Raw genomic sequence first — 27,597 nt, 5'->3', positions numbered from 1 at the left:
GTATCGAGGGGCCTCCCATCCGCCTCGCCACGGGTGGAGGCACCGCCGGCCTGCTCGGGGTTCTTTGCTTTGGTTTTTCCCCCCCTTCCTCGAGGCTTCTCCTGGGGGAGCACTGGGGGGCTGCCGCCGTGGCTCCGGTGGGACGTCCCGTGCAGGGGGGGGGGGGGATAGAGTTTGGGATCAGCCTTCGCCGCCCGTCTGGTTTTCATTAGTCAGCCCGGCTCGGCCAAGAACCACAGCAATAAATAAAGGCGAACAATGCCAGCCCCCTCCCTGCAGCCGCCCCCATCTCGCCGCTCGGCCCCAGGATGCAGCCGGGTGTCTGGGAAAGGGGGCTCCGGCCACAGCCGAGCGGGACAGGCCGGGGAGAGTGAATGGGGCTGGCAGGGGGAAGCAGGACGGAGGGGAGGGGACCCGAGAGCATAAGAGGGAAGGCAGGGCCAGCGGCGGAGAGCAGAGGCAGTGACAGCCCCCGGCAGCGCGGGCATGGCGAGGCTGGCCCCCCGCAAGCCCCCTAGGTGCCGGGGCTTTGCCATCCTTTGGGGGGACCACGTCTTCCTCCTGGGGCTGCTGCTTTTCCCAGGTCAGGGGGGTGCTGCTGGACCACGAGGTAAGGGGATGGGGACGGGGGGTGGTGGTGGGGAGGGAGCAGCGTACCCCAATTTGGGGGTAGCGGGGTGAGGATGGGGGTACCCCACTTTGCATGGGGTCCGGCGGCGGTGGGCATGCATGAGGTGGCATGGTTGGGGCTGCCACGGGGCAGCCCATGGGGGTGGCTGTGGGCTGCGATTCCTCCCCTTGACCCCACAGCATTGCTTTTTGTGTGTTTGTGGGGGTCCCCCCCCCCCAGAGACCCCCTTTCTGTGGGTCCCCCCGGCCCCCTCCCAGCGCCACCCGGGCCGTGCCGATGCCTCTATATGGTCTGGTTGGGAGCGGAGGGCTGTGAGCAGCCGCAGCCCCCGTGAGAGGAGGGGAGATAAAACACAGCCCCCCCGGGACACCCCCTCCTCCCCGTCCCAAACTGGGGACCCCTTGGGTCCCCGTAATTCTCCCAGCTCCGGATGGCTGCAACTTGAAGCAGAACCCGGCTTGTGCCGCTGAGGCGTGTTTTGGGGTAAAACTCGGCCTTTTCTGCTGTTGTGAGCAAATCCGTTATTTTCCCTGAAGCTTTCTATCATTTTTTAAACGGGTGTTTGCTGAAAGCCTGTCTTTGCCGGTTTGGGTTCAGCCTCCTGTTGCCTCCATTCTCCATCTCTATTTTCTTCCACCCGCCCCCCCAGGAAGCAGGGGCTTTCCTCAACACCCGATTTTTATGATTTTTTTTTTTCTGTCGAGCTTTGCTGGATTCTGTAGTCCTGCAGCAAACAAGTTTTCCAGCAGCTCCGAGAGAGCCGTGCTGCTGGGAGAGGAGCGGGGCGGGCGGTGGGAGCCAGAAATCCCTGTTTTGGTAAACTTTAGGCAAATCCCTACTCCGAGCAGCGGACGGCACCGTTCGGCTGCAGCCCAGGCTGTGCACCGAAAGCATCCCGAGCACCCATGCTCCCGACGTGGTGTTCCCAAAAGGGCTGGGAAGGAGCGTGTTTTCCAGGAAAAAAAATAAAATAGCAGGGGGTGGGAACTCCCCCCTCTGTTCTTCGTTTGCCTTTCTTTGAATTTAGAGTTTTAAGGCCCTATCTCAGGCTCTGGGGCTCTGCTATTCCCGGCAAAATCCCTAGTCAAAACAGCGAGCAGCTGAAGTTAATAACCAAGGGGCTTTACGACGTGGCCCAGCCCCAAACCCCGCAGCACGGCCGCCCCTCGCCGCACGGATGCTCCCCCGACAGCGTGGGAGCAGGACGGGCCCTGCCTCAGCCCCTTGCCGGCGTCGGGACTTTTTTCAGACATTTTCCCAAGCAGCCAAAAAAACCTGAATTTGGCCTCCAGGCCCCATCGCCGGGGGCTCCCTCCTCTTTGTCCGGAGGAAAAGTGGTTGTTTATTTTTATTTTTTCCTCTTTCATTGTAACGGGGAAGCAGCAAACTCGCACCGTGCCTCAGTTTCCCCATTTGTACGGCCACGGGGTTGGAGGCCCCGTTATCCTTTTTGGAGGAGGTGAGGAGAAGGGAGCTGGGAATGTGCCACCACCTTATCTGTAGTTATTCCTGGAATCTGATTAAATGCTATATACATAATGAGAGCCGATTAAATGCCACTGTGTGATATCTCCAGGCAAGTCCAGCCAGGCTGGGCAGCTTTAAGTGCTCACTCTGCAGTTCCCAACCTACAACTTCATCTTTTCTTTTCTTCTTTTCTTTCCCCCCTCTTTCTTTTTTTTTTCTTCAATAACATCATCTTTCTTCAATCCAAATCTCCCCAGATAGTTGCAGGGGGAACCAAAACAAGCATAGAAAATTATAAAGCCACGGGCCCTGTTATTCCACTCCCTTAGTAAATAACTTTGCCCTTGGCTGGGGAAGGTTACAAGATCCAAGCTTTCACTGACAACATTTGGCTTGGCAAGGTAGCCTGGTGCTTGACATTTTTGCTAGACCTCATCCCCTCTCAGCAGTGTCTTCAGCAGCAGATATTTTTTTTTTCCCCTGTTGTTTTCCAGGCTTAAGCCATCAGTAGCTGCTCGTTCTGCTGCAATCAAATACAGCCACATTGTTTATGAAAAAAAATAAATCTTAGAAAGCCTGCCTGGCTCCAGTCGAGCCAAGGAATGGCTCGTGCTGCTCTGCCCAGGGGAGCTGGGATGGTTCGGGCAAACCCGTGCTCTGCTGCAGCTCCTTCAGCAGCTGTGGGATTGAGCAGAAGACAATGGCTCGATTTCTGGGTGACCGAACCAAATCTCCTCATCCAGATCAGTGGAATAAAAGCATAAGGATAAGTTAAAGAAGAAAAATCTATTTGTGGGATTTTGGAAGCCGGGGGGAGGCACTGGTTTGGGGCTGGGAGAGCGGGGATGCTCTAGGAGCCAGGCTGGGGCATCAGTGTGGGTGCTGGCATGGGGACGGGGTGATGCTGCGGCCTTGTGCCGATGCCCAAGCCCCAGAAACCCCAAAGAGGTGTCTCTGGCTGTCCCCGCAGCCCCTCTTCTCTTTGTATGGCTGCTGAGAAGCTCCCGATGTGGGGACTTGCCGTGGGATCCCTCGCTCCATTCACACGCTCACCAGCTCTTCTCTCCCCCAGGCCCGGCGTCCCATGGGGAGCGGGTGACCCCGCACTGGCTCCTGGGGGGCCGCACCCGGCGAGCTGTCAGCCTGGACGAGCAGGTGAGGACCGAGACGGCTCCTGTCCCCAGCACTATGCTGTCGGAGCAGGATTGGGTCCCGTGGGGCTAGGGCCTCGTGGTGTGGGGACACCGAGTTTATAGGGCCCAGGGGCATGGTGGTTCTTCTGGGGGTTCTTCTGGTGATGGGCAGGGAAATTGGAGGGATTAATGGTGAATTAATTAAGTGCGGCCTTAAATATTGGGCGGATGGATCTCAGGGTATGGGGGCAGGCAGGAACCCTGTCCCCAAGGGTCCCCCCCTGCCCCAGCAGGCTGCCCAGCCCCACGTCCCGGCGGCTGCTGAAGCTCCCCCAGGAGGAGCCCCCCAAGCTCTGGGCAGCCTGTGCCAGGGCTCCGGCACCCGCCCGGCCCAGCAGTGCTGCCTGAGGGGCAGGGGGAGCTGCCGGGGCTCCGGGCTGGGCCCGCGGCCTCTGGGCCTGGCCCTGAAAATGGCACGGCTCTGGTGTCTTTGATGGCCAAGAGTTGTGTGGAGGAGAGGACATCTCTTCCTAGGGCTCACTGCTGGCCTCCGTGCCATCTCCTCCATCCCCACCATGCCTAAATCCCTGTTAGGAGGTTCTTGTGGTGATCCTCACCCAGCAGCTGGCCGTATCGGGCCCTGCTCTGCGTCGGGAAGGATTTAATCCCTTCCCAGCACAGCGAGCACCCACGGGGGTCACTGCAGGAAACCGCTGTGGTTTGGGGCCATGAGGCCTCGTTGCTGACGGGGTTTGGTGCCGGGAAGTGGCCTGGGGGCGCAGCGGTGTAGCCACCTGAGATGCCTCCACGTGAGACCTCTGGGCCAATGCCTTCTCTCGGGGGATTTGGCAGCACCGGCAGCAGCTGCCCGGAATCGTCTTTCTCCTGGGGCTGAAATAGCCTGCGGTGTGCCCGGCCCCGGCGCCTCGGGGACCTTGTGGTCACCCTGCGGAAACGTCCCCTCCCTCCCCGCTCCACGGCAGCCCCAGCCATGGGGTTATATTTAGGCTGGACGGAGGGCACCCGAGAGGCGGGCAGTTTATTTATACCCTTCCTAGTATCCCCGCTGCCCAAAATCGCATCGGGCAGCAGGGTGCAGGCGCGTCCCGGTGGCTCTCGGGGTTGGGACGGCCACCAAAAGGCAAAGGGGTGGCTGGGCAGGTTCTGGAGCTTCCTGGCATCCACTGTGCCTCAGCCAGCTCCAGACGGCCAAAACAAGGAGTCTGCTGTTCGGAGGGGCGGCGAGGAGGGGGGGGGAGAACTGCGGGAAGCAGACAAAGGGCAAGCGGGCTCCTGCTTCCACATTGAGACCCTAAGCGTCGCGAAGGGTTCTCTCCCATCCAACCCTTTGCCCCCAGCCTGTTGCCGAGTGCTTATTTATAGGATAAATTTAATCCAGCCCCCCCGTTCCCCACCCCGTGTCTCCCGCCCTCCAGCAAAGACGCTGGAAATAATCGTGGCCACGGCTTCCTGGCGCACAAAGGGGCTGTTTGTCCACGGCACGCTCCTGCCTGGCCTGAGGCCGTGGGGAGGAAGAGGAGGAGGAGGAGGAGGAGATGCTGGGGGCAGCGTGCAGGAGTGAGGAGGGATTTTATGGCCAGGATCGTGGGCTGGGATGAGTTGCGTTGGGTGGATGTGGGTGGGAAAGCCCGGAGGTGTGAGCGCACCCGGGCTGTGCACACCCTTCAAAGTTGTCCCCAAGGTGTTGGGACGCCGGGCTCGGTCCCTCTGTTGCTCTGCCATTAACCGCATCCGCTGCTCAAGTGGGAAACGACGGCTTGGAGTGGGCAGGATTAGCGGGGTGACCTGTGCCACGTCCCCATGCCGTCCTGGGAAGCGCCCGTCGGACGCAGTGGTGTCTCCTTTTGGCATCGATGCTCCTCCCGGAGGAACCGGTGGCGAGCAGGGAGCTGCCGGTGGCCCTGGTGGCCCCGCCGTGTGCGGGCTGGCAAGGCGCTGGACCCAGCCTCCTATTGTTGGGGCTGAAATCCCGGCGGGCTCGCGGCTCCCGGCACACATGGAAGCAATTTCGGAGAGGCCAGGGAGGAGGTCGTGGGGACCCTGATTGCAAACAGCTCCCTCGTCGCTGGCTTGGGGTGGGATCCTGCTCCTCTGCCACCAGCTGTCCCCTGTCCCCACTGTCTCACTGGCCAGCAGGACGGCATGTTGTGCTGCCTGGGTCGCTCCCTGCCTGATTTCTTCCTCTCTGCTGTTGCTTTTTGCCACGTGTGGATTTAGCTGCCTGCAGGAGCGGGGTGTCCTGGCGTCCCAAGCCTCATTGAGATCTCGGGGTCACCCCCATCAGCAGGTTTTTGCTGCTGTAGCCAAGCTGGGGGTGAAGCCACGAGGGCTGAGCTGCATCCAGGCAGACCCCCGGCCTTCCTCCATCTCTCTCCTGGCACCCTGGATAGGAAGACCTGCAGAAGGCTGTGTTGTGGGGCGTCCTCCCACCCACCGCTGGGTCCCTGAAGCATCCAGCATCCCCCTGTCCTGCGGCTGGGATCTGTCTGTCCCCTTTTCCATGCTGTTCAGCATCCCAGCGGCTCAGGACCGTCCCCAGGAAGCATTGCCAGGGCCGGGCAGGAGCAGGAAGGGAGGAGCAGGGAGCACCCGAACCCGAACCCTGCCCCGCTGCAGGTGCTGTCACCCGGCTCCGCGGCACGGCTCCTGCAATCTGCTTCCTGCAGGGAAGCCCTTCCCTTTCGCAGCGTGTGGAAGGGCACAGACTGAGCCAGGACGTGGCTTCTGAGGTAAATTTGCTTTGAAACGACCAAAATCCTGCCTCTGCATCCAGGGCCTCGATTCTCCTGGTTCCCCAGAACTGTTTGACCCCAGGGTGCTTTTCCAGTGAGCAGCTGGAGCCCGAGGCTTGTCCTGGGGTTCTCAGATCTCGATGCTGGTGTGCATTTAGCTGAGGACAAGGCGATGTGCTCCCTGTGCTCCCACACAGGTCTGGATGATGGGAAGCTCCTGGAACCCAAACTCTGCTGCTCGGCTCCAGCCCCTCCTGAGCCCGGGGAGGGCCTGGCTGGGCCACGATGCTCCAGCTGGGAGCTCAGCTGCAAAAGCCATCACCGCATCCTCTGCGGAGCAGCCGGGAGCGTCCATCCCCTGTGGCGGGGTGGGAAACCCATCTTCCTTCCCTCCTCCTTACATCCAGGCTTGCATGGGACCTCGGGGCTCGTGGGACCTGCCCGAGCTGGCGGCCAGGCCGAGGTCTGATGTTTCCAGCAGCGCTGGAGGAGGGCGCCCGGCCGAGGATGTGTCCAGGAGCCCCGGGGAGACAAAGATCTTCTTTCCCCTTGAACAACAATGCAATCTCCTTGGCCTCAGCCCCTCTCCAAACACGACCGTGGTTTTTGTGATCAGCAGATTGGAAAGGAAAACCGGAGTCGAGCTCTGCCCCGCGGGCTCCTCGCCAGGGCAGATTCATCCCGGCTGCTCTGCGCAGCCCCCGCTGGGACCGGCTTTGCTGCGATGTGCTGGAGAGGGGCCACGGCTGCCACGGCTCCTGCAGCCCCTGGAGGGTCCGGGGTGTCCTTTGGGGCTGGTGGAGAAAGGCAGCGGCGTTTGGGTCAGGATGGAGCTGGAACGATGCTGGAGCCAGGATGGTGCTGGATGGAGCCAGGATAATGCTGGAGCCCAGGATGATGCTGATCCTGCCCCTTGCCAGCCACAACCAGCAGGTCTCAGGGACCCAACTTCTGTCACTTATGCTCAGGGCAAAATTATCAACGCTTAATTAATGCAATTAACATCATAACCATTCCTGGCCTCAGAGCTGGGTTATCTGGCTCCTGCCTGTCATGGGAGTTACACGCTCGCTCCTTGTCCATCCTTTCCATCCTGCTGTTTATTTCTGCAGGGTTTTGGGCCCCCCAGAATCAGCTCCTGCTGCCTCCCCACGTAATCCCCAACCCCGGGGGAAACTGAGGCACGGGGAGGGGAAGACCTTGGGATGCAGCCCCATGTACGGTCCGAGCACTGACCCCATTAGGAGCAATTTATTTTCCAGCCTTCAGTGGTGCAACAAAGCGTGCACAGGGGGCTGCGAGCATCGGTGCGAGCCTGCTCGCCCTCGTATCCCTTTAAGACTGTCTGGGAGCGAGCATTTTGCCAGCAAGGCCCTGAAGTCGATGCTGGGAGTAATTGCTGGGGAATTCAAACAGGGGAGGAAGGAGCTGGGCCTGGGGAGGAGGAGGAGGAGGAGGAGGAGATGGGTGCGGGGAGAGGGATCGGGGTGGGAGCTTGAAATACGGGAGGGCCGGGGAGGCGGGGGGGAAAGCAGGGAAATCACAAGAAAAATGTACAGACCATGTTTGGCCAGGGAGCGATGTTTGTATAAGATCATGTTCTAAAAATACAGCCCGTTCCCACCAGCGGCGGAGCAGAGAGAGGAGCCTTCGGCCCCGGCTTCCTCCTCCTCCTCCTCCCGCGCCGTGCAGGGCCCCTCGCCCACCAGGGGCTGGTGGGGAGCAGCACGGCCTGGCCTCGCCGCTCCTCGCTGGTTTTGTGCCTTTTTTCTTTCCTCGAAGCCCTGCGTCTGGTCTCCTTTTTTGGAGCTGGGAAGACGCCGTGCGAGGCGTCGGGGTTGGGGCTTGGCCATCGTGGATCCGTCTACACGTCCCCGTGCTGCCATGGGATGGGATGGGGTGACCAGCCCCTCATCGTCCTCGCTCAATTTGGTGACACGGGCTCAGCCCTGTTTGGGGACAGGAGCACCCGATGGGAGCTGCTTATTCGGGGTGCTCAGCTTGGGGTGGGCCTGCAGGGAAAAAAACACATCCCTGCACCCCGAAATGCTCGGTGCTGTCCCCTAAGAGCATCCCCAGGGCTGCAGGGCTGGAGGTTCCCGGTGTCCCCCCTGTGCCTGGGGAAGGGGGTGCATGAGGAGCAATGCCCCGCTGGATTTAGGGACAGGCCAGCAGGAGCTTTTGGGCTCCGGTTTGTCCCAGTCTGGGAATCACCCAACTTCACCCCCACCCCTTCGCATTCCTGGTGACAAACCCGTGATGCCGCGAGCAGCCCAGGCACTGCCGGGACGGCTCCGTCCTCGCCCATTTGTCTCCCAAGCTGGGAAAACCTCAGCAGCGGCCCTGCTTGGGGAGCAGGAGGGACCCGCACGGGTCGGGAGGGACCCAGGGGTCAGGGACAGACCCTGGGGGGGCTGGGTTTGGATGCTTTTAGGGGATGTCTGTGATCTGGGGAGGCGCATCTTGATGCCATCCTTCACCTGCGCCACAGCTTTGCCCTCTCTCCTGTTTCCCCATAACCAAGTGCCACCCGCAACCAGTGTCACCCGCTGCCACCCCCCCGGTGGTGTGACATCCCAGCCCCACGGCCACCCAAAAAAAACAGGACACAGAGACTTCGAGCTCTGCCAAGTGGCACCAGGGATGATTTTCATGTCCCTGGAGCTGGGGCAGGGATCTGGGGACAGGGGCACAGAGCTGGGCTGCAGCGCATCCCGGCACGTGCGAACCAGCCCCGCTGGCGTGGGTCCGTGCGCACGGTGATGAAACCAGTTCCCGTTTTCAACGTGAGGGATTGAGTAAAACCTCCGGCATCCTGGGGAAGCTGAGTCAGACGCTTCCTCCCGCCGCCCCCGGGTGTCTGTAGGGCTGCGGGTCCCCGTTCCCCGTGCCGTTCCTATTCATCTCCTTGGCACCGCGGCGGTGCAGCTGCCAGCACCCCTGGGTCCCAGCTCGAGGACCTCTCATCCCTGCGTCCCCGCTGATGCCCACCCCGGTCCTGCTGCTCCCCCCTCCATTTTGCAGTAGGTCCTACAATAACACAGGCAGGTGCACACCCTCCTGGCAGCACCTAACCCCGTCCCTCCTTCGCTTTCCCTGCAGGAGCCGGCGCCGGCGCGGGCAGAGGTGGCCGTGATGGCCGAGGGCAGAGAGCTCGTCCTGGTGCTGGAGAGGAACGAGTAAGTGCCGGGGCTGTGGGGAAGGGGCGGTGGGCATCCCTGCCATGGGACCACCCGGTTTGGGATTACCCATGGCTTTTCTGCTGCATGGGAAGGGACAGGTCACGGTGGCTTCCTGCTGGCCATGGCCAACGCAGCGCTGCAGGATGCTGGGTGAGGGCTGAAATGCTTTTTTCCTGTGACTCACACCCGTGTCATGGCAGAAATGGGCTGGGCAGTGCCACGGTGCAGGGCGCAGGGTGGGTGAAGGATGGAGACGGTCCTACAGCCCTGCCGGGGGGGCTGCGGGGGCTTTGGTGGTAGCTCGGTGGCTGCTGGCATCGAGGGCCTTTGGGAAGCTCTGCTGCTCTTCTGCTGCTCCTGCCTCGGATCAGCCAAGCACGGAGAACCTCAGGGCGGTCCATGGGGACCTCGTGTCATTTGTGCTGTTGTGTTTTCGGGTCTCTCCTGGTGCTCGGTGGCTGTGAGGTGTCACGCAGGTCCGGCTTCTGCTTCTGGTTTTTGCCAGCTGGGGTTGCAAACTAGCTTGCAACGCCTAGCCTGGTTCCTAGCTGCTGCAGCGGGCCCAGAAATGCTTTTATTTATTTTCACAACCCTAATTCTAGCTCTGGAAGAGAGCAGGGAGAGCTGAGCCCCATCAGAAGGAGACGGCACCAAGTTTGCTGTCTTGTGCCAACCAACTGGGCTGCCTCAGCCCTGCCAGCCCGTGGGCCAGCCAGGCTGTGCTAGACCCCAAATCTTTTTTCCTGCAGTGCTGGGAGAGGTGGTCGGCCTCCAAACCCATCCCTCACGATCTCTTCCAGCAAGACCTTCCCTTGAGCAGGAGGAGGAGCTGCATCTCCCTGCCTTCCCTTTCCCAGGGCTCCCACCTTGCAGAGGACATCCTGGGGGATAAGACCCATGCTGGGACTTGCTGTGCTCCTGCTGGGGGTCTGCTCAACCCTCCCGGCTCCCCCTGTCCCCAGACACCTCACGGAGGCTTTCACATCTCCAGTGTCCTCAGCTGACCCATCCCTGTCCCCATCCCTGTCCCCATTCCAGGACCCAGTCCGAGTTCCCGTCTGGTTCCCCTGCTAGACTGGAGCTACTGGTGCCAGGCGCCTTCTCGCGGGGACGTGGGTGCCAGGAGCGTGCCAGCAGCAGCATTTTTGGAACCAGAGCGGATACAAAAGAATCCAAGAGAAAGGGAAGGGCGGGCCCGATGCCGCTCTGGGGCTGGCTGCTGGCTGCGTTTTCTCCTCCTGCAAGAGCAAAACCACGGGGAAGGGACCCGGAAACCCAGCCCCAAAGGGTCAGCAGCTGAACCCAGCCCCTCGTGGTCCTCCTGCGGGCGGCAGGGAGCCCATCACCCCGGTGTCTGGGCCGGGTTTTGCTTCTCTGCCATCAGTCTTCCCGTGCGCAGGCGCATGGGACGCGGGCTGAGCTCTGGCTCTTCTCGCCTGGCGGCAGGAAGCAATTTGTCAGCGCGGGGCCGGGGTGAGAGATGGCTGGCAGCCGCGGGGAGCAGGGTGAAGGCAGGGCCCTGCGGCAGCAGCCCGAGGTTTTTTTCACCAGCATTTTTGGTTTTGGTGAGGCGCTGGTGCGGTGGCGCATCGGGAGCAGCACCCTCGTCGTGCCATGAGTGATGTGCCCGAGGCTGTGTTGGAGACCCCAAACCTGACATGCTCTGGGGCTGGGCCCCAGTTATGGGGCTGACCCCATCTTTCCCAGGCTGGGCATTGCCCCTTGGGGAATGTGGCTTGGTGGGGACTTTGGATGCTGCTGCTTCACTGGGGTAGGGGCGAAGGGAGACTTAGCAGGGCCGAGGGGCTCTGCTGAAGTCCCACGGGGGGCTTGGTCCTTGTGGGGAAGCTGTCACCCCCGAGCTGCTCATCCTCAGGGTGGCAAGCCCTCTGACAGCGGGGGCGGGCAGCTGGGCTCCCTCCATGCCCAGGACCCCGAGCAGGATGGGCAGCCCCATCCTTGCTGAACCTGGGGACTTCAGAAAGGGGCCAGAGGCTGTGATTCATCCCCCTGCACATCTCCTGGGGCTGGGCAGTGGTGGGACCTCCCCGTCCCTTTGGTCCCCCTGTGCCAGGCTGTGTCCTTGCTGGCCGTGGGCCCCAAAAGGGTCAGCACATTCCCAGAGCATCGTGGGGTTCCTCATCACTCCTCTCTCTCCGCAGGCTGCTGGCACCGGGTTACACCGAGACACACTACACCACGGATGGGCGGCCGGTGACGGTGGCTCCCAACCACACGGTGGGTGCCAGGGATGGGTGTCACTCATCTTGGAAGAAGGGGGACGATGGTTTTGGGGTGTCCCAGAGCCTCGGCTTCCCCATGAAGAGCCCCAAGCATCCCCAAATGCTCCGGACCTGCATCCTCTGTGCCTCTTTCAAGTCACGCAGAGAGCTCAAGCAGCAGCAAAGCCACCCAAAATGTTCCTGTCCCCTCCCCGTGCAGGTCCCCTGTCCTCATGGCAGTGTTCAGGGGTATCCACGTGTCCAGCCTGCTCTGGGAAACTGCTTGGGCTGAAGCCAAATCCCTATAGGGATGGGGCACAGCATTCTGGCTGGCAACATCCCCGGTGCAGGAGGATTGAGACAGCACACGGCTCCTGGAGCTCCTGGGACACAGGCACGGGCAACGCCCACTGTCCCCAGTGTCCCCTTCTAGCGATGTGTCCCCCACGTGGGGGGACCGTCCATGTCCCAGGCTGGACCTACAGAGCTGTCAGCATCCTGGCTCCATCCATCCCCATGTCCAGAAGGATGCTGCTAGCCCAGTTGTGAAATTCAAAGCAGGCAGCTTGTTTTGGGATGAATACGTGGGATTTATGGCCGGTCGGCTCTGCGTGGTGGTTTCTAACTGAGGTCTCCGTTGCGTCTCTCCCAGGACCACTGCTACTACCACGGGCACGTGCGGGGCTACAGGAGCTCCTGGGTTGTCCTCAGCACCTGCTCGGGAATACGGTACAGAGCCTGCAGTGGGGTTTTAGGGCTGCCAAAGGGGGGATGGATGTGCTGCCACCTCCTTCTCCGCGGAGACCCCGCTCTGATGACCCCTCCGAGCACATCACAGATGCTCCTGCGAGCCCAGCTCGGTGCTCTGCGGGGCTGATTTTCCATCCCCCCCCCCCCGATCCCATTCTGCTGCTCTCCATATCCAGGGGCCTGATCGTGGTGAGCAGCAACGACAGCTACTACCTGCACCCCCTGGGGACCCCTGAGCCGGGCCAGCACGTCATCCTCCGAGCGGAGCACCTGCCCATCGCAGGGGGCACCTGCGCCCACGGCGACAACTTCGGGAGCACCGTGGGTGCCATCGCCCGGCTCTTCAGGCCGGCGGAGCGCCGGGTAAAGCCAGCCCCGGGTCCTTCGTGCACCACTGGGTCTGCCTGCGCCCTCCCTAAATGTCTGCTGCTGCCCCGGGCGGGCGGCTCACGGGGTCTCAGCCTGGGGAGGAGACCCCAGAGGGAGTCTAGGACGTGGGTTGGGGCTGGTGTTGCGTTGGGTGGGATGGGATATGGGGAGACACGGGGAGGTTGTGCTGTAACAGCCCAAATTGACCTCAGTTTCCCCACCCAGCTGTCCGCCCTGGGCGGCTCTGCGGTGTCTGGGGAGCCCATGAGGCCCCCGGGCTGCCCACCCCTTTGCTCCTCCAAGCCTTGCTATCTGATTTACAGGTGAAGAGAGATGCCTGGAGGACCATGAAGTACATGGAGCTCTTCATCGTTGCTGACAACACGCTGGTGAGTGCCACAGGGGCCAAAACGTGGTCCCCTGCAGAAAAGCCAGGAACACTCTCTGTTCCCTGCTCTTGCTCTGCTGACCTTCTTCCATCCCCACCTCTTTGCAGTTCAGGAACCAGAACCTCAACCTGGGCCACACCAAGCAGCGAATCGTGGAGATCGCAAACTACGTGGACAAGGTAACGCCGGTCCCTTGTCACCACCTCTGCCGTTCCCAGCGCGTGGGAAGCACCTGGGCTCGGGGCCAGCCCATCGGAGACCCTCAGGGACTGTCCCCGTGTCACTGGTGCTGGGAATTTTGGTGGCAGTCATGAGCACACGGTGGAAAATTCATTGTCCCCATGGTGGGACATGCCATGATGGTGGCAGCTGAGGGAGGGTCGCCCTGCTGCAGCCTCAGAGCCAGGATCTCAGCTGGCATCCTTGAGCTGGGGCGGGATTGGTGCCGTGGTTCTCCAAGCTGGTCAATTTTGGCAGCTGGTGGGTGGGATCATGCCACCCCAACTTGGTCCTGTGCCCACGCTGTTGCTGGCAGAGCTCGTGTTTGCAGCTGGGTTTGGGACAAGCGTGTCCCTGAGTCGTCCAGTGGATGGAAAGCAGGGAGGTGACAACGATGGGAGACACGTGGTGAGAGCTGGTCCCCTCCAGCCCCGTCCCCCTGCAGTTTTACAGGTCGCTGAACATCAAGGTGGCCCTGATCGGCCTGGAGGTGTGGACGGAGCGGGACCAGTGCGCCGTGACCAGCGACGCCAACGCCACGCTCTGGTCCTTCCTGCAGTGGAAGAAGGCGCTGAGGGCACGCAAGAAGCACGACAACGCCCAGCTGCTGACGTGAGCGCCCTCCCGGCCCAGCCCGAGCCCTCCGAAAGGGCTAATTGCTAATTGCTCTGCCTGGAGGAACTAATTACCCTTCCGCTCTCCTTTCCGGTGGGCGTCCGAGCAGCGGGAAGACGTTCAGGGGGACGACCATCGGCATGGCCCCGCTGGAGGGGATGTGCAGTGCGGACAACTCCGGGGGTGTCAGCATGGTAAGGAGGCGCGGGGTGACCTGCTGCTCCTCCTGCCTTGGGGACCCCATCCCCACCCCATCTTTTTGGGGCTGGAAGAGCGAGGTTGGTCCTGGGATGCAGCCTGAGGGCAACCAACGATGCTGGTGGCCCGTTCCCCCTCAGATGTTGGCCAAGCCCTCCTGCCCCAACTGCAGTGGGCAGCAGCCTTGGGGTCTCCTGTGTTGCTTTGGCTCCTCACCTCGAGTACCCCCTGCTTCTTCTGGTTTTGCAGGGTCGTCTCCCACCCCATAGACCTCTCATGCCTCTCCCTATGGGGTGACGGTGGCCCTGGTGAGCCTGTGGTCCCTGGTTAAGGCTGGCAGCGTGGTGCATGAGGTTTCTGTCTTTTGGGACATGCCCTCCAAGGCCCCAGCTTTTCAGCAGTCGGCTCCAGCCCAAAATCTTTCCCTCGGGGGGCTTTCAGGAGACCAAACCCTACCTCTTCCATGGACCCTCCTTGCGTGGCACCCAGCTGCGGGCCCAGGGCTGCCGTGGTCCCTCACAGGGACCTTGTGGGCCACCCCTACAAACTGACACAGCCCCTGTCCCCACGCAGGACCACTCGGAGCACCCCATCGGAGCCGCCGCCACCATGGCCCACGAGATCGGCCACAACTTCGGCATGAGCCACGACAGCCAGGGCTGCTGCGTGGAGGCCACCCCAGAGCAGGGCGGCTGCGTCATGGCAGCGGCCACCGGGTAAGAGGTGGCAGGGACGGGGACAGGGACACGGGGACAGGGACAGGGACAGGACACGGCCACGAGCCCCCCAGAAAGCTGCAGGTGGTGTTTGCAGATGGGCAGCCTGACCGCATCTCCCTCTGACATTTTTTACGTTTTTTTTTTTTCTGAAATATTTTTTCCCCCACACGTGCAGGAAGTACATCTTTGCCTGTCCCTATTTGCATGTTCATGTACCAGTTTATGGGTATATTTACTTGCTTGCTCTACCGTAACATGCAGGGACTTATTGTTTTTTTCCTGCAGCTCTAGAGATTTTCCCCAGACTTCAGAATCTCTTCAGAAAAGGCCACGGTTCATGTCAGAAATGAGATATGCTCATAGGAAAGAAATTGTTTTTCAGCAATATGAGGAAATGAAAACAGCACTGAAAGAGAGAGCTGGAGCTGTGCTCCTCTGCTTCCTCCTTCTCAGGGCATCACCCAAAAAAAACCCCTCAAAACATGTGCAAAGTTCTGGAAGAGCCGTTCTCAGATCTTCTGTAGGAAACCACCGGTTCCTGTCCAGCTCCTTAAGGGAAGGGCCAGATGGGTGTTAGAGAACTGACCATACAAGTAGTAGCTTCTGGTTTTATTCTATTTATTTTTGCTGCTCAGGCCTTGCGAATGATTCCTTTTCATTCCTTTGTTTTTTTTTCTCTTTTTTTTTTAAATTTATTTTTTCCTGGGCACATGGGCACTGCATGCAGAGACCCACCTTGTGGTTAGGGTCAGGGGGTCCGCGGTGTGCCCCGTGCAGAGGACCCAGGGCCTCCTATCTCTAGGAGGTTTCTTGCTGGAGATCCATTGCTCCGGGGGCAGCATTGAGCATTTCTGCTTGCCCAGTCCAACCCACTCTGGAAAATATTTGGGTCCAGCTGTCCAAATATTTGGGTCCTGGGCTGTCAGTGTCTGGTGCTCTGCTTTTGGGGCGCTCAGCGGTGCAGGTTGGGGTGGGAGATGGAGGTGTTGGTGCGCCTGGCTGGCGGTGGTGCTGCTGCTGCTGCTCCTGGAAGGGTTTGTGCCAGTTCGCCCGTGTCCTTATTTCCCAGCTCTGACTGTGGTTTTCCACCTTCTCCTGGCCCCGACCGCCCCGGTTCCCACCCCTCCCCATCTGTCCCCTGCGCAGCCACCCCTTCCCGCGCGTCTTCAGCTCCTGCAGCAAGAGGCAGCTGGAGAACTACTTCCAGAAGGGAGGCGGCATGTGTCTCTTCAACCTGCCCGACACCAAGGACCTGGTGGTGGGCCGCAAGTGTGGCAACGGCTTTCTGGAGGACGGAGAGGACTGTGACTGCGGGGAGGTGGAGGTACGGGGACGGGTGCCGCACTGCTTTTCTCCACGTGGCACGGAGAGGGGTCTTCCCAAGGGGGTTGGGTTTGCTGATCCCAAAGGGGCTGCGTCCCAAGGGTGGTGCTGTGAGGGGTGGAGAAGGGGCTGAGAGCAGCGGTGGGGAGGGAAGGGGTGGACTCGCTGCCCGTGGTGATGCTGTCTCCGTCTCCCCGCGCAGGAGTGCACCAACCCCTGCTGCAACGCGCACAACTGCACGCTGAAGATGGGGGCCCAGTGTGCCCACGGTGACTGCTGCCAGAACTGCAGGGTAACCCCCTCGTTTCATCACCCCCTTGATCCCCCCCTCCCCGGACCACGCAGTGAGATATGGCACCCGTGGGACCCATGCTCTTCGTGTCCCCAGGATCAACGCTCCTGGTGCCAAACGAGGAGGGTTGTGCCTAAATGTGCATAAACTCCTGTCCTCAGGGGAGTCTCTGATGGCTGCTTTGTGGCTGGGTTCCAGCCACAAAATCTGTCTTTGTACCTTGATAGCCCCTCGCAGTCCCAGAGGGGACATTACAGATGGTTTCTGGCCCCACGCTGTGCCAGGAGGCAGCGTCTGTCCCAGTTAGTCCCATTTACTTCTTTTGGGTGCTGATGTTTCTCTCTCCTCCTGCGGCAGCTGAAGGTGGCTGGGACGACCTGCAGGGAAGCAGCAGGATCCTGTGACCTCCCCGAATACTGCACGGGTGCCTCACCCTACTGCCCGGCCAACGTGTACCTGCTGGATGGCTCGTCCTGCGCCTATGGCGAGGCGTACTGCAACAACGGCATGTGCATGACCCACCACCAGCAGTGTGTCCAGCTCTGGGGGCCAGGTGAGCCCCAGTCCTACCTCCACGAGCATCCTCATGGCCCCTTGATGGAGCAGGAGCCCTGCTGGGGGTCAGCGTTGTATCTTTACGAGGGGTGCCCGAGCCCCCTGCCCTCCTGTGGGGCTGGAGTGTAGCGAGCAGAGGGTGTTTGCTGTCTCCATTAGGGTTGGGGGCAGAATCCACGGGGGAGACATGTGGGGTTGGGGGTGCTGTGCATGCACACTCATAGGTGCCTGCTCCTGCACTGTGCACAGCCCATCGGGCCATTGCATGTGGTCCCCACACTGCATACAGCCCATACATTTCATACAGCCCTCATGCCGGGTTTGGTCCCTGGGTTTGGTCCCCATGCTGCACATCTCCGTACGCTGCAAAGTCACCTCCACGGTGCAGTGCAGCCCATGCTAGCGCTTCAGGACTGCCTCCAGCTTCAGTGCTGCGTGTGGTGCTGTGTATGGCCCCCTGTGCTTTAGTTTTAACCTATATGCTGCGTACGGCCCCCACTACAGCCCCTATGGCCCATAGGTGCTATGGCTGGCAGGGTGTGCGTCACCTCCACACTGCTCGTGGCCAGATGCTTTGGGAGTTTGCTCCCTCCATGTGGCTGTAGCTGCTTATAGCTCATATAGATGTATCCTGTGCATGGCCCCCATGCTTTTTATGGCCCTACACCACATAGAGCTGTGCCCTTCCCCTGTGCACACTGCGGTGCCCACCCCAGACACCCCATTTACACCCACACCCCCCAACTCCCAGCCCAGGCAGCTCCCAGCTCCCTGTCCCCATTTGCACAGTGGCGCTGCAACCCCCAGGGCCAGGAGAGCTGCAGCAGGCACAGAGGGGACAAAATACCCCCCCAGGGCCACCATCCTCTGCAGGACCCCAGCACAAAGGGGGGTTCATCCCTCCTGTGCTGTCCCTTACCCAGCACCCCCAGCAGTCTCTCTAGGAGAATTCCTCAGTGCGTTTTCTCCGCAAACATCCAGCTGATCCCAGCCCTGGGTTTTCTCCCTGCTGGCTGCTTTCCCCATCCTGCTGTCTTCAAGACCTTCCCCCTACCACAGGTGCCTGGCCAGCCCCGGATGCCTGTTTCCAGGACGTGAACATGGCTGGCAACACCTACGGCAACTGTGGCAAGGACAGCCAAGGGCGCTACGTCAAGTGCGACAAGAGGTGGGTGCCCCATCCATCACCCGCAAATCCCATCGCCCACCCCGAAATGGGGCTGACAGGGCTGCATCCCCATCTCCAACATCACCTCCAATGTCTCTGGTTTGGGCCTCAGAAGCCACCAGGTCCTTGCTGGGCTTGGTCCCCATCACTGCTGGGAGGTCATCGCACCATGTGCCACCTTTCTGCCCAGCCTGAGGGGAAAACCAAGGGCAGCATCTGCAGGAGAGGTCATTTAAGGAGTGTGTGCTCTCCAGTATCCCCTGTTAGAGCAGTGGTCTTAGAGGGGAACCCCTGCCTGTTCCCTCCAGCACCTCTCTGTCCATCTCTCTCCCCACCATCTCTGCTGCCCATGATTTATCTAAGCCCTTTCTGAGCCTGCTGAGCCTCTCCCATGACCATGAATTCGGAGGGAGGTGAGCTAGCAGGCAGGAGGGCAATGGGGCAGCAAGGATAGGGCAGCCAGTCCCCACTCCTCCTGCCTTCATCTCGGCTGTGCCCTGCTCCTAGGGATGCCATGTGCGGCAAGATCCAGTGCCAGAGCTCGGCGAAGAAGCCCCAGGGGACCAACACTGTCTCCATCGACACCACCATCCGCTTCAACGGGCGGGAGGTGAAGTGCCGGGGCACCTACATGTACACCGCGAAGGACGACGAGGAAGACCTCTCTGACCCCGGGCTGGTGATGACGGGGACGAAATGTGGGGATGGGATGGTGAGTACCTCTTCCTAGGGCTGGGGTCTTTTAAAGGGGATCAGCTCCTTGGCTCTTTTCCCATTGTGGATGCTCTCCACGTGGTAGCCAGGACACTGTACCTGATTTCCCCCACATTTCCAGACATTTCCCTGATGACATCTTAGCTGTGGCATTTCTAGACATTGCCTGATGCTTGTGCATAGGCAACCAAGCCCTCCTCAGTTTGGTTTCCATCTTAATTTACCCATTAATGAAAAGTAGAGCAACCACAGCAGGGGCTGCCTGCCCCAGGACTTGATGGAAGAGGCTTCCTCCTATGAACAAACATTTTCCCCCAGGAAAGCTGTTAGGAATGGAGATATCTATTTGGATAGATACAAATAGATGCTGCTAACTGAGCGTGTCTCCTTCACAGCCCCTGCATCTCCAAGTGCTTCTCAGAGGGTCAGTTCAGCTGGGGATGGACTGGGAGCAGGGATGCGTGCCAGACCGGGCTGGCTGGGCAGATACAGCCTCTGCTGTTTGGCATTTTCCTAGCGAAATTTTCTTCCCAGTTTGGGTTGGAAGCCAAAATGTTGATGTTTTCATGAGAAAGGATGGACATTTTTGAAAACCTGCCTTTTGGGGTGGTTGGGAAATGCCTTCTCCAGAAGGTGGGCGTCAGGGGAGGAAAGTGGTGGTGGCTGGTGGCTGGTCCCCACTGAGCTGTACGGGACAGAAGAGGGCAGAGGATTTCTGGGCTGTGCTGAAAACTGGGGTAAAATGCATTGACCTGGGACAACGTGACTTATCCAATTTGCTTTTTCCAACCTTCAGTGTCCTTCCAGAATCCTATCTATGAAGCCAAACATCGCTGTCCTGTCTCTCAGGCCTTTCCTAACCTTTTCTTCTTGTCTCTCTTTTAGGTTTGCAAAGACCGCCGGTGCCAGAATGCCTCCCTTTTTGAGCTGGAGAAGTGTGTTTCCCAATGCAATGGCCATGGGGTGAGTTTCTAAGACCTACAGGAGGCTCCTGAGATGAGCTCAGATCCTTAAGCAAAACCAAGCTATGTTCCCCAGGGATGAGCCTTGCAACACAGCGGGGCATCTGCTTTTCATAATGCTCACATTCACGCTAGCTGCAGGTGAGACTGAGCTGAGGTCTTTGCTTATCTGTGTCCAAGTTAGAGGGAGAAGAGCATTCTTGATGTAATGACCATCTGCAAAATTTGGATCAGGGTCCGGCTTGAACTGGAGAGCGTTCAGAGCTCAGAGCGGGTGCCTGCTCCCTCTGAGAACAAAGCAATGGACAGAAACACAACTGGGACTGCAGAAATGCAGGGAAGTGGTTCAGCGAATAGCAAAAGCCACTATTGTCCAATGCTTAAAGGCTACAAAGATTTGATCCCTGCAGATGAGGACTCCCTAGGCCATGGCTTTGTCAGATAAGGAGACAACAAACAGCAGTGCTGGGTTATGCAGAAAAAGGTGATAGGTACAACACCCAGCGCTCAGTTTTGTTAAGGCTTGGAGTCTCGGCTTCAGAAATGCTGTGGGTTAGTAGGACATACCCCGAGGGGAAGGTGTTTAGCAAACTTCTAGCCTAACACAAAGTAATAAGGCCATTGGTGTGAAAACTGAAGCTGTAAGATGCCTGTCTGCAAGGTTTCTGCAAAGAGCAGGGATAAAAACATGCCAGCAAGAAAACATCTCTGTACATTGCAATCGCAGATTTGAGTCCAACATAGCCACGATCCAAGTGATGTCCCAGGGGGGAATATTAACAGGGGCTAAGCTCCTTCAGCCCAGACTCCTGCCATCTGATCTCACCCCTGCTGGGCCATCATTTCCATGTGTCCTGGTGGTCTCCAGCCCTCCTTCTCTCCCTGCAGGTTTGCAACAGCAACAAGAACTGCCACTGCAATGCCGGCTGGGCTCCCCCCTACTGCGAGAAGCCAGGCTTGGGCGGCAGCGTGGACAGCGGCCCCGTGCAGCACGACAGTGAGTCCTAGAATCACAGAATCATTAAGGTTGGAAGAGACCTTCAGGATCATTGGGTCCTGGCACCTTGTGGTGCTGCTGGGGCTGGGGCGATGCCATGCGACGGGGAGACGGGGCGATGAAGCTGGCGACGGCTCAGTTCCCAAATGTGCTGCCTTGGGATAGTTCAGGCAGGCTCCGCCGCTGCTTGGTGGCCATCCATTTTTATCAGAGGCCAGCAGATGTACTGCTCCATTTTCTGGAGGTGTGGTGATGCAGCAATGATGTCTCGAGCCTGGGTGGCTGGGAGTGGGCAGAGGGGTTCAGTGTTTGCATCGAGCAGAGCCATGCTCTGGATTTAGCACCAGCCAAAGCAAACCTGGAGGCTGCCAGCCCTCCCAGCCCCATTCTCATCCTTGTGCTTTCTCTAACAGATCATGAAGCCATCTTAATAACTCTTCTGCTCATCTTCCTGCTCATCCTCCCGGCCCTGGTGATGGGCATCTACTTCTGGTACCGGCGGGAGAATTCGCTCCTGAATAAATGGATCAAGGAGATGAGGAGGAGGGGCCAGGAGACGTACCGGTGGGTGATACGTCCTAACTTCTCTCTCTTGAGGACCCAGTGGGACCCTGAAACCTTATTTTCTTGCCCCTGGCAGCAGCCAGCCTGGTAGGAACAGTTGTGAGGGAGCAGGGGGAGCACAGGACCTGCTTCAGAGTGGTATGAAACCTGCTTTGCAATACAAAGAGCTCCTCCTGGGGACAACCTGAGGCTTTCAGATCTCTCCTGAGCAGAGGCAGGAATGATCCCCTGGACAGGGTGACCCTAGATAGCGATGATGAAGGTGGCCTGGTACCGAGCAGCCTCCTTGCCATCTGCTCCTAGCAGGCTGCAAGAGCTGGAAGGGCTCTAAATGAGCACAGAATTTGAATATTCATTATTTCCTCTCCCAGCCTAGGCACACCCCCCTACCCTAGAGTTCCTGCAAGCATTTGAGATAAAAAACCCAGAGCCAGACAAGCACCTTCTTTTATATTGCTAGTGACTTCAGAAATGCCGCCATCCCCTCATTATTTCAGGACTGACTTTTGTCCCTGCTCGCCCAGACCTGCAAGATATTTCCCTATCTGTTTGTGGAGACAGGACCTCGCAGACGTGCAGCATTTTGGGAGGCAGCTGTTGCAAGGATGGTTGCTTTATTTTGCCCTCTGTGATTTACTTTTTTGATCCCGGGCAGGAACAAAGCCTTTGGTCGGAAGGCAACCAGTGGCCACTCCAAAGCTGCTTTCACCTTGCGGGACATTTCCATCTCCAGCTACACTAACAAAGTAAGTAATGACTCAACTTCCATTTCTTTTCCTCCCTGGTCCTGTTACTTGTGGCTGATCACATCTCCCTCTAGTAACAGGGCCAGCTCCATGCTGGTTTTGCATGTTATTTTGGGGTGAGCCCCAGGGCAGTAGTAAGCATCCCTGCTAAAAGTGAGTCTTTTGAGCTCTGCCTACCTAAACAAACTTGGGTGACTGCTAGGAGTCTCTGCAGGGAATTTGCCCTATCCCCATGGCAAAGCCTGGCAGGGGCTCTGCAGTCCTGCTGGTGGCTTTTGCATCTCTAGTGTCCTTGGGGTGAGTAAGCCTGAGGCAGAATTTACAAAGAAAGAGTGATGGTGGTTTTGAGCCTGGCCACAGGACGCGAAAGCAGGGCAGAATGGTTGATATCTCTCATCTCTAATTCGTTCTGGTAGAAACCTGAGATTAATTCCCCAGATCTGGCCCCGCTCCAGGTCTCCTGAGCACCTTTGTTCTCCCTGCGTGCTCTCTTGTGGTTAGTGAGGAGCAAATGTGCTCAGCTTTTGGGTGGGATGGTGAAAGGTTTGTGCCAGAGAGTGGAATAAAAACTCTATTCTTGTCAAGGGTATTTATATAGGGTATAGGGCAAATAGGGTATATATAGGTTATATATTTGTATAGGGTATAGACAGGGAGTGCTGTGACTCCCTAGCACCCAGACCTTGCAGGAACATCTGCTTTTCAGCACCCAGAAAAATGCACCTGAGGGTTTCCTCCATGACTCTTTCTCATCCCCGCAGGCATCGCGTGCTGCGTTCCCTCCCAAACCCAGCGCTCACCATACCGGCCCCCAGCCCGTCAACATCGTCCACCCGCTTCGTCCCCCGCCTCACTCCATCCCCCCGCGCCCGAGGGACCCCAAGCCTGCCAGGCCACCTCTGCCAGCCAGCAAATCGCCCATGGTCCCCACCAAAACGGTCGTCTCCCAAGCTAAACTGCCTCCTCCAAAGAAACCTCTTCCCTGCAGCCCCGTGAGGACCCCGCTGGTGAGTGTGGCTGAGTTTCCTGCTGTATTCGTAGAAATTCCTCATTTTTGGCTGCCTGGGGCTCTGTTGGGTTGGGAACTATTAAGGAGCTGTCATGCCACCCTAAGAAACGAATCTGTTGCAATGGTGAAGAAAGCTCAGCAGATGATGGGAATATTTTAGGGTAGTTTGGGTACTGTTTTTGTATGCCTTGAAGCCTCTCAGCTCTACAGCAAGACAGAGCGGGTTGTAGGATGCCACTGGAGGCTCCTCTAAGGATCTTGTCTCTCCCCATGTGCTTTGGAGGGTTGCAGGAGGCCACTGGAGGCTCCTCTAAGGGTCTTCTCTGTGATCCCAGGTCGGCCCAAAGCACCAGCCGCCTCGTCGGCCGCTGCCTGGAAGTCCTCTTCTGGCCAAAGAGCTGCCTCCTGCACACGGACAGACCCTGCTGGTCATGGTCCCTCCTACCAACTTCAAGGCATTGGGTACAAGCACCACGAGCCACCCTACGAGGCCGTTCAAGTAAGTTGAGAAAAGAGGAGCTGAGCTACCTCCCTCCACAGCTGGGGTCCTGCAGGCAGCCACAGCAGGGGTCCCGTGAGACACCCCAAATGTCAGCATGGCGTGCTATGGGCTTCTCCTTGTGCCCTCATCTGTAGTATGACCTAAGGTGTGTGGCTCTATGCCTGGCCCGAACCTGCAGGGTCTGGCCAATGGGGGCCAATGGTGAACAAGGTTGGGATTTTGGGTCCTTACACTGCTGGGTTTTTGTAGGGTTTGGATTAATTAAGGGAGATGCCAGCCTTTAGTGGGTGCCCCATCCCTGGAAGTGTTCAAGGCCAGGCTGGATGGGGCTTTGAGCAACCTGAGATGTCCCTGCCCATGTCAGGGGGGTTGGAATTAGATGATCTTTAAGATCCTTCCCAACCCAACCCATTCTGTGATACATGAGTGCGTGTGGCTCCTCGTCCTCAAGCACAAAGGGGGCTGCTGGTTTGCTGCTGGGAGACAGGGGAGTACAGGGATGGACAGTGATGCTCTCTTTCATCTTTCCTCCCTACAGGCCGATGCCACCTCAAAGGTGAGTCACAGACACCTCCCAGTTTGGAGCTGGGAGATTCAGTCTTGGTCCTTTACAGTATCATAGCTAAAGAAATCCTTTCAGCTCATGCTAAATTCTCAGGAAAAGGGGTCAGTGGATGTTTTTGCATCCCCTCCCGCTAGCCAGGCTCATGGGCCTTATCCAGCCATGGAGGGAAGACACCACGCTGAACTGAAGCTGACCCTCATCCCCAGATGGTCTAAGTACTGCTCTGCCTTTCTTAAACTATTTTAGATTCCTATGCCTTTGTAGTTGCCACCACAAGGAGGCTGAGCATGCCCCAAAATTTCTTGGTGTAACTCAATCCCTCCAACTTGTTCCTTCTGCCCATTCTCTGGTCTGAAACAAGAAAAATTTGGCACATCCCTGCAGCCAGACCTGGCTCCCTCCCCAGATAAGGTGGCTCTGGCCTTGCTGCCCACTGGGAGCAGTCCCTGGCTGTACTATTCTTAAATGGTGTCAGAAAGTGTTGACTGTGAGGACCAGATGTGCTGGGGAGCTGGATGTACCCATGTCCTGGTCCTGATTCAGTACTGGTCACCACCAATATGTAAGGGAGGGAAACACTCTCCTTGCTGGTTGGGTGAGGGGACAAATTTAATGAGTTGATGAGGGTTCATACTGGGATGGCTGGTTCGGGGCTGTCTCTGGTAGTGAACAAACCACTCTGGTTGTTCTCAGGAATGGGAGAGCAGCAGCCCCTGGAGGATATCTCTCCCACACAGGTGGGCGCCCAGTTCTCACCACTGGTTACCGCCTGGTGCCACCACGTGCTTTGGTGGACTCTGTCTCCTGTCAGTGTTTTAAGTATACACCAAAAGAGAACACCCAGTGACCGAGGCTGGGATGATATTTGTGAGGGAGGATGTAGGGTGACTGTGGCAGTTCCAGGTCCCTCTGATCTCGCAGACAGCAGCAGCTCTGCGTTCCTGAGCTGAGGAAGGCTGGCTGTGATGGGGGTGGCAGATGCGTGGTCTCTCTGCACCCTGATGAATCGTCTCCTTTCCCTTTCTTTTTCTTGTTCTAGGCCAGTCCCAGCCATCAAAGTCCAATCCACCTCCTTCCCCTCGAAGAAGTGACAAACCAAGGACCTTAAGCCCATCCTCCCTGAGCTGGCTCTCCTGATTTGCACTGCTGCTGGTGACAGGGGACTTTTATTCCTCTCTTGTTTTATTTGTTTTTTTGTTTTGTTTTTTTTTTTTGATACCAGAGGACTATTTTTATAAGACAGAACAAGTACTCAGCACACAAACTGTGGTGGCAGGGGGAGGAGAGGGGAAAATTGGCACCGTGATACAACTAAGGGTTGCGGTGGGCTGATGGTGGGGGCACCACGGTGGGACCTCCACCACAGCTCTGGGGATCGCCTCCTTGCCAGGTTCCCCCCCAGCTTTAATTCTTCCTGACATTGCACATGGGCTGGTCGGGGTGCCCTGAGGTCCATCCAACACCGAAGCAAGATGCTGACGACGGTGGCAGCAAAAGCTGTGTAATATCTTCCTAGCTACCTCCTCCTTCTCCTCCGGGCCTGGTGACGTCCCCTGCCACCCGCTGCCACCAGAGTTCAATGCTGGGCATTGTCTCCGGGGAGACTTTTGCCTTCAGAGAAGAGTGGTTTCCAGTTCGGACCATGCCATACAGTGCTGGGGCATGGCCACGAAGGCTCCACGTTCTCCGGCTCCTCCAGGCCCCTTCCAAGAAAACCTAGTGATGATCCCGGGGCCGTACGTGGAAGGAGAAATGGTTTTCATGCCTGCGGCGCTGGTGGCAGCTGGCTACCATGGTGCTTTCGAGGGGCTCAGGAGCCCTTCAAAAACGTTGCAGGCCCAGAAGTGGCTTTGTGAGCTGCTATCACTGCTGTCCCCACGGGGACGGAGCCACGAGCCAGGAACGAGAGCAGGAAGGCCTCCTGCCCATGTCGCTTGCCCAAAGGCTTGCCCAAAGGCCTCGGCCGAGCCATTGCATTTCTCTGTGCCTCAGTTCCCCCCGTCGGTAAAATGGGGGGGTAATATACCTACCTCACAGGGGTGTTGTGAGGTTTAGCAAACTGGTGTCTCGACAGGGCTTTACAATCCTCATACGAAAGGTGCTGTTGACCCGCACAGGACTGCTCCATGCCGCTTCCCCGTGTCTTGACGCACGGCTGTCAGGGTGTGAAACGAGAACGATGCCTTTGTACAGCGCCCCGGCTCCTCTGCCTGGTTTCTGCCTCAGACCTTCCCCGAGCTCAGGGTCTGCCCCCAGTCAGCACAAACGGGCACCCCTGGAGCCCCTCTGTCCGTCCTTAATCCCGGGATCAGGGGGTCCAGCCGTGTGTGACACATCAGCTACCCGGGCTTAGATCCTGTCAGACCCAGGACAAGTCTTTCTGAGATGTGTCTGACCAATGTCAAGGGTAGTTGGGGTGTAGGCTCAGGGGCAACCCTCAGGAAACTCTTCTGGTGTTTCGTTAACCCCAATACTACAAAACGGGCTGCTAATTGCAGGCTGTGGTTAAGTCCACTTTAACCTAAGCTGTCCATGCCCATGTTTGTGTTTTTTAATTTAATTTAATTTAATTTAATTTTAATTTTATTTTATTGTTTTATTTTAATTTTAAATTATTTTATTTAAATTTATTTTTATTTTATTTAAATTTATTTTATTGTATTTAAATTTTATTTATTTATGTTATTTTTATTTTATTTTTCTTTTATTGTTTTATTTTATTTTAAAATTATTTTATTTTATTTCATTTCATTTTTATTATTATTTATTATTTTTATTTTTATTTTTATTTTTAATTTTGATTTTAATTTTTATTTTTGAAGTATTTGCTCTTGCTCATGGCTCTGCCCTGAGGCATCTCCAGTGCCTCCACATCTTTCTTGGTGGGTAGATACCCAGGCAGGCTGTAGGATCCAGCAGCTCCCATAACTGATAACAAGTCACAACATCACAGGGTTATTTAGTCTGAAAGGGACCTCTTGATGTCATTCTCAGCTCTCCTCCAGAGGTTAAATGACCAGGTCCCTAAACCTGCCCAGGGTCCCGTTCTTTTCTGTGAAATCCCAAGAACTTCTGGCATGGTCAGACTGGAAGGAGACCCTACAAAAGTGCTGGAGAGGGGAGACCCTTGTCTCTGCCTGTCCTCCTGCCCGGTGTAGGTGTCAGCAGAGGGTTAAACACTTGGAGAGGGTTTGGGGAAGTCACCGCAATGATGAAGGGCTGGAAAACATTTCCTGAAGACTCGAACATTTAGCTTAATGCGAAGTGCGGGATGCCAATGCTGCTGTCAAAACCCACCTTACTTTGGGGTGGGCACTTTGTGGCTTGAGTCCTGGCTGGAGTCACTCCTGCAGAGGGGGTTTGGGGTGCTGAGCCGACACCAGATGGCAGCAGATGACCAGAAATCTGTGCTCAGCCTTCCTCTGGAGCTCTGCGGGATGTTCCAGGGACCAGAGCCTGGAGAGCAGCTTTTCTCCTTGCATCTTCCCTCCCCAGCCATCCTCTGCGATCCCATTAAAAGCATGTGCTGGGCCTCTGGTGGCTTGCTGAGCCC

General features: G+C 57.9%; 1 protein-coding gene across 2 annotated transcripts; it reads left to right on the top strand.

The window, feature by feature from the left end:
• Nucleotides 1–6: 6 nt before the first annotated feature.
• ADAM33 (ADAM metallopeptidase domain 33) lies at nt 7–27,581 on the top strand. Of its 2 annotated transcripts, XM_035547154.2 has the most exons (25): nt 471–610; nt 2,593–2,868; nt 3,171–3,253; nt 9,087–9,163; nt 11,329–11,404; nt 12,041–12,117; nt 12,315–12,501; nt 12,831–12,896; nt 13,004–13,075; nt 13,561–13,727; nt 13,840–13,924; nt 14,502–14,644; nt 15,794–15,971; nt 16,173–16,262; nt 16,620–16,815; nt 17,877–17,985; nt 18,493–18,697; nt 19,585–19,662; nt 20,550–20,658; nt 21,072–21,222; nt 21,878–21,968; nt 22,730–22,975; nt 23,313–23,476; nt 24,018–24,035; nt 25,084–27,581. In XM_035547154.2, the coding sequence occupies exons 2-25, from the start codon at nt 2,799–2,801 to the stop codon at nt 25,133–25,135; spliced, it is 2,790 nt and encodes a 929-aa protein (XP_035403047.1). In that variant the 5' UTR covers nt 471–610; nt 2,593–2,798; the 3' UTR covers nt 25,136–27,581. The 2 variants fall into 2 exon arrangements, with proteins under 2 accessions (XP_035403046.1, XP_035403047.1); XM_035547153.2 differs by lacking the exon at nt 2,593–2,868 and having other exon boundaries at nt 7–610.
• Nucleotides 27,582–27,597: the final 16 nt, after the last annotated feature.

The sequence above is a fragment of the Cygnus atratus genome, chromosome 4 (genome assembly GCF_013377495.2).
Source record: "Cygnus atratus isolate AKBS03 ecotype Queensland, Australia chromosome 4, CAtr_DNAZoo_HiC_assembly, whole genome shotgun sequence".
NCBI classification, from domain to species: Eukaryota; Metazoa; Chordata; class Aves; order Anseriformes; family Anatidae; genus Cygnus; species Cygnus atratus.
This window is presented reverse-complemented; position numbering and strand designations above follow the sequence as displayed.